Consider the following 9426-nt stretch of genomic DNA (forward strand, 5'->3'; position numbering starts at 1 on the left):
AGAATAGGTTGGTACCCCGTATGCACTCAAAGAATTTTTGATATTAATGAATCATTGCAGCACAGCGTCCCTCTCGTGTTCATATTACTGGAACAACGTATGCATTCTGCTATGCTACCAACAAGAGTTCGGTTCACGCCACACTAGCCCCAAAAGACCTCAACTGGATGGCAATACCAGTTATGACCACAATATCAAATTTACCAGGCACACTAAACTCCTCAATCTCCGCCCAGAAAGTTCTGGCCACGTCTCCTATAAAGCTGCCATCAGGCATAGAAACGGCTGCTACACCGGCGGCTGAGAGCCAAGGAACATTCAGGTTCAAGACCCCATGGGGCTTATACGCCATAATGGGTTCGATTATGGCTGGAACTCTGGGGTACATCTTGCTTTTTTCATTGCTGGGCTGGCAATTTCAATCCTTATAGTGACCAAAGTCTGGTAATTAACTGCTCAGGCTCGCTTGAAAGAAATGGCACCTGTAGCTCGTTTTCTCTTGTTGGTACCAGTACCCTTTCATATCAGTCATCTTGTATAAATGATGATCACTCTATCTTATACAGAAGGAATTGTGTCACATATAGATACTCAGATGATCAGGAAGACACAATACGCTACTGTGTCTAGTGAGGGCCATTTCCTGTCCAACAGAATTCACTTTTTTCTGTGTAAGGATGCCGAAAGAAAAGATTTTAGAAAACTTTCGATACAGACGTCCTTAATTCAAAAATTTCTTAATTGTGTGACAGAGCCAGACAGGCGTATTTCCAAGTTCATAATCATGGACCGAACGTAAAGAATTCTCCCTAGTATGTCTTTTCCGGGACTCACAACACTCGTGCACGTATGAATTCCGCATACGCAAAATTTCAAATGTGTTCGATGGGTTTTAAAGTCTCTGGACAGAACTACAGTGTTATTCTGGTTGTTACAGTACTGCAGTGCTAGGGATGATAGAATTTCGAAGAAAAGAAGTTGAGCTCCGAAGCAAGTACACCTGATCTTTGAACCCTTGGCGAGGCACTTTATCCATCGGTAACCTGCTCCGAAGAAAACGCGAGACAGACCGACTTGCCATCCAGTGAGATGAAACTGACTTCAATCTGAGTATTCGTCTCGGTATTGCATAGAAGGCTGGTGGTGAGCATTCGATATTGAATAATGAGACGGCATCCAAAACTTTCTCGTATTAGATACATGACCTTGGCGAAGAAGACAGATCCTCGCTCACAACATACTCATGCGGCATCTCGCGCTCCCACGATTGCCTCAAGACCAAATACTGTACCACTGAAATTCCATCTTCGGAGATCAAGCGAGAGGCAATGGCGCTAATCGGTATCTTTTTGCCGACCTGGTTGCTCCCGTTAGCTCGGCAGCCCAAAGAAATCCCATGGGCACACTTACATTGCTCGATGTCTCCTGACCATCCATGAGGTGGTGTATGCAGGGAAGACTGGATCCTAGCGACTCTTCGTCGGAATATGTGGCATCATCGCTCTCTGATGCCACAAATCTGCGATCCTCGCTGGTTTCCGACATGTCACCTTCTGTAGGTAGAATCGTTATCCGTCTCTTCAATATTCAGGTCTCCGTAACTGGATAGGACCTCGAGGATCTCATTGTCACTTTCCTCTCTTTTCTCTGGCATTTTTAATATGAAGTGCCACAATTGACTTGGATATTTCAAGCAAGGCAGAGATCATCTCAATTTATAGAATTATGGGCGTGCGGTAGTACTGGGTAGCTTAAGGTTGAAGAAATGTGATGACGGGTGAGGAACATAATGCTTGAGTTCTAAGAATAAGCAAAAGTAATTCTGGGATATGTTGGCAGGGATCATCACTGGGCATTAAGATGGTTGAATCACGGAAAGCGCTGACCCACCAGAGGCCCCTGGTTGGCCCAGATGACCTGTGACAAATCATTTGGCTCGTCAACGTTGGTGACGCGGGTGAAACGAGTACACCGCAGTCAGTCTGCAGAGTCGGCCAGAAACAGCGTGTCGTGAACTCATCTCAACAAGATGATTTGAACTTGATTGAGGCACTCCCGAATTCCGTAAAGATCTTGATTCTTGTTGACAACTTGGGTGCAACTGTTGCGTAATGTTGAGCACCGACTGTCGACGATGCAGAATCATCGCAAGGCCATGACTGAAGACTTCCATATATGATCAAAAGCCTCATACCATCCTTGAAGCCAGGCGGCGATAGACAGATCTATGGCAAGGCCCAGAATGATACAAATGTCTAGGTGGAAGGGATGGGGCAAACAGCCGCAGGATTGGTGGTGGTTGACCATCGTTCTCCCATTAAGATCCTTTGCTTGGCTCTATCTTGATATCATGACGTTGGTTACCGTTATCTAGTTGGCCATGCATTACCGTACTAGAGCTATGCGCTAGGCTTACAGACGGACGGAATATAAATAGCCGACAAAGAGCCTAGTTTCTCAGGGACACCTACCCCCCTGCAAAAGGATGGCCGACCGCATGGAGATTGACTCCGGTGACGATAGTCGCGAGATGACTGACGCGAATCAGCAACTTGAACGCGAACTTCTTCAGTGCCAGAAAGGATCATCCCCAACTGCTGTGCATTCGCGGCGAATTGTCTCGCTCGGCGTTTCTCCTCATTACGTGAGTCACTGGACCTCTGCCGATGCCTTTCGGGAACTATATCAGAATTGGTATGTGTCTGTCGTCTTGTCGGATCATGAGACTAAATCATAAAACAGGAAGGACGCCATATTGGAACGGTTCCAGATCGATCGAATCGCCTTCCGGCCATACTTCGTCGACGCCTGCGATCATTACGCCGTCTTGGTACCAGACCCCGCGGACCCCGAGGGCCGCCGATCCCTGGGATTCATCAAGTATGACAAAAAGTCCAGTCGGGTCACTTTGGCGAACGCCTGCCTGCAATTGCCCTTTGAGGCTCTCGAGTTGGGCTTCACGACCAAGGGCGACTAGAACCAACTGGCGGGCTCCCACGGCGACGGACTCAAGCTGGCAGCCGTGGCTCTGTCTCGGGATGGGTATAGGTTGCAAGTGGCGGCCAGTCGGTGTTCCTGGAATTTTTATTTGCGGGAGCCATGCAAGTCTCGCCTCCATTGCACCATCACCCCATCGCGCCAATCTGGGTCCACCCGGACGGACTGGGCCGAAGATATTGCCGGATTGCGCTTCCACCCCGAACGAGATGTGGCCGTGCTCATCGGCCCTGGACGCACCACCCAGGGTCGGCCGGTGGCACCTGAAGAATTTCCTGAGTGGCTGCAAATATCGTTGGATATTCGTGGCCTCGCTTACCCGTCCTCGGTTGTCGAGACAAGCCACGGGGACCTGCTTTTTGACCAAAATCTCCTTGGTAGGATTTATGCCCACGGTGTGCTAATCTCTGGAACAAACTCGATTTACCCGTTCAAACTTGGTTATAACTTTACAGAGGGGAAATTCAATCGCGATCGGCGATGGCTCATGGACCGGCATGGACTGGCAGAGCGAGTGTGCCGGATTTGGGAGTCCGCCCTCCAAACGCACGAGGACGTCCTTCTTCCGATATACGTGAGCCTCCTCCGAAAGACACCAGCGCTGATGGACGTTAGTCTGGCTGCTGATTTGCTCTTACCCTCGACGATATCTCGCATCTGGACGTATTTGCTACAGGAGTCCAAGGGCAAGGACTTTTTCTATTGCGAAACATCCGGAGCCCAGGTTTGTCGGAAGTCCAATATCCGTGTCCCTTGTCACAGGCTAACGCAAATCTAGGATGTCAAGATGATACGAGAGACCATTGGAAAAAGGCCCATGAAGCTGTCGCGAGAATTGTGGCGCCTACTGCGGTCGACTACGCCTATCCGCAGTGCTGCGGAAGAACTTTCAATGCTTTTCCAAAATGCCGAGATCTGTAGCCCCCCGAGTACCACCTTCTCGAGAACTGTGCCGAAGGCACTGAGAGCATGCTTTGCCTTATTGGATTCGATGCAGGGGATTCAAGTGGCTTATGTCGAAGGATTCGATAGTAGGGCGGATGTTGTGTATAATCCTCAGCAAAGGACACTCAAGGTCCACCGCCGATGGCTGGACTTTGACGATACACATCAGCGAACATCGTGCCGGAACTGGATTCTTCGTAGTGCGAAGAGGGAAAGCGGAAAGCGCGAACCTTTCTTTTGCGGCCACATCATTGAGGAGCTCCTATCACTTTCCATCTCGTCGGTGTTTGGAGACTCTCAGACCCCTCGGACCACTGAGATGAGGTACATGCGCCATATCCGACGTCTACTCCGGTACATGCCACACCAGATCACTTTGACGCCCTCGAAGGGCGGCTTGACGGTTGCTTGGGAAGATAACGAGACAGAGCTGTTTCGGAAGCATGGTCTCGATAGGGCGGCGTATCATGTGATACTACACGAGGAAAGCTGTATCAGCATGAAGCAGGAGCTTCTGCATCCGAACCCAGGTAAGCCTCGATCGATCATCGCTTAGGGTTGACAATTAATTCTGATACTTGCCATATAGTTCTGGACTCGTCGGACCTTGCAGTCTGCGGGTGCCGTCAGCAGTTCGTTCCGCAGCGGACCAAACAATGCCTGTTTGCAGACTTGGATGAATTCAAAAGGTACTACGCGATGGTTTCACTCAACGAAAGGTCTGCATTGTACGGTCTAATACCGGAGCCTATGTATCCCCTAGCAGTGGCGGAGATTGGACCCTCCGTTGTCGTCGGCGATCAGCCTCTCGTTGATGTCCAACACAGGCACGGGCCAATCGATCATTCGGGTCCGCCGCGGATCGAGAGAAAAACAGCTTCATCTGCCCAAGAGCCGAGAAGCAAAAGACGGAAGTATATGGACTGAGCAAGTCGTGTCTCAAATCACCCTCACATTGCTATCGCGTTTCGCTGTCCTCGTAACATCCGCTGTCCTAGAACAACATGACGATTAATGAGAGCTATGGCTTCCTTTGACACGGAGTATGGTCTACGACAGGCCGTATATTGCCCATTTGGCCCGTATCCTGACCACTATTCTCTCTTATCAGCCTCGCGCCAACGCGACAAAGTTCACCGACGTAAGTTGTCGGTATCTCCTGGCGCTTTTGACGAAATTAGCAAGCTCAAAGAGAATCGGTCGTTCAGACGAGTCAAAACACTGATTGACTGAATTTCGCCCACCTAACAGAAGTCACACATGCAAGGATTCTTGGCCTTAGAGAAGGATAGAAAAGTCAAACGGAACAAAATGCTGTTAGATAAAATGATAGGGCCCATATGGGTGAGGGTGTTTCGTATAGCGGACGAATGGGATGTATAGTCGTCTAAGCCCATCTGGATCGAACCTCGAATAGTTGCCTTCGAAACGGCATGATGATGAACTGTCACACCCACTCAAATAAGACTGCGGGTAGAAATCAGGACCAAGATTCACATTGAACGCTCCACTGTAGTCTCATTGCATCCAGAGTGCATTGCTTCAAGCACCAGTCCCATTGTGGGTTCAAGGTAGTGCCTGGAAATACGTGGGGGGGCTCCCCGGAACCTGGCTCTCCTAGGAACTATGAATGCAATCCTGGGGGCATGAGCAGTGCTGCTCTTACAATACGCTTTAAGGAACCTCATTCTTCGCGACGCATTCTTGTACTACAAGATACCCTGGTGGGTTCAGGTACGATGATTGCCGTGTAGTGGCACGACGCACAATATAAACTGGCTCGGCCGCTCTTTTCACGAGGCCATAATTCTACGCGCGATTTTATTGCCCTATCCTTGCTCGCCATCCCAACATTCATTATGGTTCGTAACGGACATGCTTGACGTTCGCAACTACATACTAAACTCGAAGCAGCCCCATCTGCGAGGTCTACCCAACCCAGTCTTATACAGAGTTGCAGCATATCTCGAGAGCAGCGAGAGATTTGCTCTTGCGAGATCATGTCGAAATCTCAGAGCCAGGCTACAGCCGGCCATACTTGCAATCAACGTCGAATGTCAAAACAGCAATTTGCTCGGCCTCGCTGCCATGAACAACGATATTGACCTCGCCGAAAGACTTCTATATCGCAAGGCAGATGTCAACGCGTTCTTTCGAGGGAAGACCCCGGTGATGAGGGCTCTCAAGTACTCATCCCATGACGTATTGCAGCTCCTGCTGGAAAGCCCCACGCTGGATATCAACCTCCAAAACCAGGCGCAAGAAAGCGCGCTATGGTATGCTGTCACATACGGAACTTGTTCTGTGGTACAGAGTTTGCTGGAGGTCCCAAGTGCACAAGTTGACCTCCCGCACAGGCGAGGACGAACGGCCCTCCATCTCGCGGTCTGGTGGGGCAAAACGGGCCTGGCGCATCTGCTCCTCTCCAGCGGCAGCGATCCTTTCACTACAGATGACTTTGGCAAGTCACCCCGCGCATGGGCATGGCGCATCGGCCGGCCATCCATGAAGTGGATCTTTGTAGGCCCACAGGAAGCTGGGCACTTGCTCTCTTTCTACAGGCCATCCGCCGGGTATCAGACCACTGATAACAGCGAGCAGCCGCTCCACCAAGCAGTAGCCCATGGATCCGCAGACGCTGTCAAGCTACTTCTGACGCAGAAGGAGCTGGCCCTGGATGCTCAGGATCACAACGGAGATACTCCACTCCACCTCGCTGTTCGATGTCGGCGTCTGGCAGTGGTGGAATTGCTGTTGAGCCACACGTGCGCCGACGTAAATTGTCGAGACAAAGACGGCAACACTCCGCTCTGGTTGTCGACGTTCTTATCGCGCGATGACACGACCGAGAGGCTGTTAAAGGCGGGTGGCATTGATATCAACTTCGTGGGTGGTCGTGGTCAGACCCAAACGCCTTCCACTTCGCTGCACCACGCGGTCGCAAGGAGTGACACAGTCGCTCTGCGGTGGCTTCTCGAGATACCTGGCATCGACCCCAACTTCTGTGTGGCAGGCGTCTCTCCTTTTTCCGAAGCGGCCGCGAAAGGCAACACCCATGCGATGGCGATGCTCTTGAACAAGGGAGGCGTAGAGATCAATGCGACCGAGTTGGCAGATCCCCCCCCTCTGTCGAGCGGTGGAAAACCGCCGCTTGGAAGCGGTAAAGCTCTTGGTCCGGCAGGGCGAGGCTCTGGCAATTAACCAGAGCACTGTTACCGTCCAAGACACCGCCCTGTGCATCGCCGCCCGGGCGGGCGACTCGGAGATGGTGCGAATTTTACTGCGCCATCCCAAAGTTGATCTCAACCACCAGAATCGCTGGTTCGAGGATCCTTTGTTGCTTGCAGTAAAAGGCGGACATTTGGTGGTCGTTGAAATGCTGCTGCAGGACCGGAGAATGGATCGTAACAGTTTGGGGGCATCGCTTTATTTTGCCGAGGAGGGTCCAATTCGGGAGGCAATCCAGAAGCGGGTCAATGATCTCCACAGCTGTCGCGGTGCAAGTACAGCCTCATCATTAAAATGGAGAATCGGTGGATTTCTCAAAAATCAGCAAAAGACTTGTACAGCAGGGCGATACAAACTGCATTGAAAGGCCGGTAGAGGTATGGAATGGGATGGTGGAAGGCCAGGAACTTGATGGATTGAGAATAATGCCAACCTTCATAGGGCGCGGCATTGATAGCTCGACAGTAATCGGGGAGAAATACTGTCACGGAACTTTTTTTCTCCGCCTCAATTCATGAGCGACCCTGTTGTTGATCCTCATCTATGCGATATGGCAAACGAGCTTAGATTGAAACATGCGTCGTTATAGAGCTCCATTACGGGTAAGAAGCTGATAATTGCGGGCGTGGAGAACATGTTGGGCTTCGCGTGTCTCCTTCCATGATAGCATATAAGAAACCTCTGAAGATTCTCTTCACTCAGCCCATGCAGCTCGTACATGAAGAAATGGACGCACCAGATCGCTCTTCATCGACCGAGCGACCAATTAAAAGACAGCGGCAGCTCTCCAAACACTGTGTGGATGACACTACCGCCGACCTGCATAGCTTATTCCGAGAATCTTCGGGCCGTGAAAGTAGCGAGTTCAAGGTCAGGATCTTCCCAGTAGCAAAATGGGAGCCTAGTTGACATGTAATAGAACACCACTGGCGCTGCCAGCCTTTTGCCAACTGAGGCCAAGCAGATTTTCCGGATGGGCTCTTCCATATCGAGGCCAGCTCTCGACCTACTCGACCTATTTTTATGTCTCTGGCAATGTTATGTTGTCAAATCTGCTGAGAAAATCCGACTCGAGAGCGAACGACGCCAACTTTCGCTGTCCAATGACGAACTAAAAGCCGAAAATGGTCTTCTACAGCAGCGTTGTAATGAGCAGGCCCTGGTACTCTGGGACCGTGGGCGTGCAACCCACGCTGTTCAAAATGGAATCGTGTCGATATTACGGACGTGCGACCGGAATTTTGACTAGTAAAATTATCTCTGAGTGATCAACAAACATTGGTGAATATGTATGAAAGCGAGGACGCTGGATAGTCTTCTCTTACGATGAACGGGGATGACCGTTGAGACGTCGATGCAGTCGAGAGCTAATTCCCGTTGAGCTTGTGACTATCTATACCTTGCTCAAATAGAATTATCGATGGACCTTTGATAAATACGATGTCTGGCTCTGATAAGAAGGTTAAATTGGCCTATTGCTCGCTCCCTTTCTAACTCGCAAGTTCGTCGATCTAATACCAATGATCCAGTTCTGTTCTCTCCAGCTCCTTGAACTACCGACGTCCGAGGAAATGAATCATTTGGCCCAAATGGGTTGGTAAAGTCCATTTCACATCTCCCCAAACGTATACTTACCATCAAGCAGACTTTGTTTCCGATGATGACATCCACGCAGCCTGGCAGGAGTCCTCTAACGTACCCGCTGTACCCCCCTGCCTTGCTACCGACCGCCGCGGATTGAAGCAAAATCCTTTTGACCTATCAGGGGTCTCCAGCTCTGAGATTTACGGGCTATCTTTGGTCGACTGTGTTTTTTATCCGAATCATGAAACCCAACAAAGCTTTCTGTGGACAGGTCCGGATCCTCTGTCTCCGTCTACCAAGGCGGAGGATATTTTTGTGCACTTTTCCGCCTTCTTGCTACCGGAGAAAGCTCTACTGGGTGGAATTTCGTCTTTCAAGATTTGACTCTCTCAGTGAGGAGTTGATGGGTGAGCACCTTTTTTTCTTGCCACGATTCGAGACCGCGATGGGAAATCTTTCTCGGGTGCGCAAGCAGATTCTCGGCATCATCTCCCAAGTATGCTCTGCGACGCAGACAGCCCGCTTCCGACTGTCTATGTGGCCCCGCTTGGAACCCCTTCTTTTCACCCAGCACTTCATGATGTCGCCGTACTCCACCCTGCCTACGTTGCCATGCCTTGATCCGGGGTTCTTCGTCCATAACCTCTGCGGAAATTTCAGATAGAAATGGTA

The 9426-nt window shown here is 50.4% G+C and overlaps 2 protein-coding genes across 2 annotated transcripts; both read left to right on the forward strand.

The window, feature by feature from the left end:
• Positions 1-2485: 2485 nt before the first annotated feature.
• Positions 2486-2977, forward strand: N7509_000028 (uncharacterized protein; the record flags this gene model as incomplete). Its single annotated transcript, XM_056624675.1, has 2 exons — positions 2486-2694; positions 2743-2977. The coding sequence occupies 2 exons, from the start codon at positions 2486-2488 to the stop codon at positions 2975-2977; spliced, it is 444 nt and encodes a 147-aa protein (XP_056494776.1).
• Positions 2978-3784: 807 nt separating this feature from the next.
• On the forward strand, positions 3785-4498 carry N7509_000029 (uncharacterized protein; the record flags this gene model as incomplete). Its single annotated transcript, XM_056624676.1, has 1 exon — positions 3785-4498. One exon carries the CDS (start codon positions 3785-3787, stop codon positions 4496-4498), a length of 714 nt encoding a protein of 237 aa, XP_056494777.1.
• Between the last annotated feature and the right edge of the window lie 4928 nt (positions 4499-9426).

Source organism: Penicillium cosmopolitanum (assembly GCF_028827165.1).
Source record: "Penicillium cosmopolitanum strain IBT 29677 chromosome Unknown utg000001l:1.0-706529.0:1.0-706990.0, whole genome shotgun sequence".
NCBI lineage: Eukaryota > Fungi > Ascomycota > Eurotiomycetes > Eurotiales > Aspergillaceae > Penicillium > Penicillium cosmopolitanum.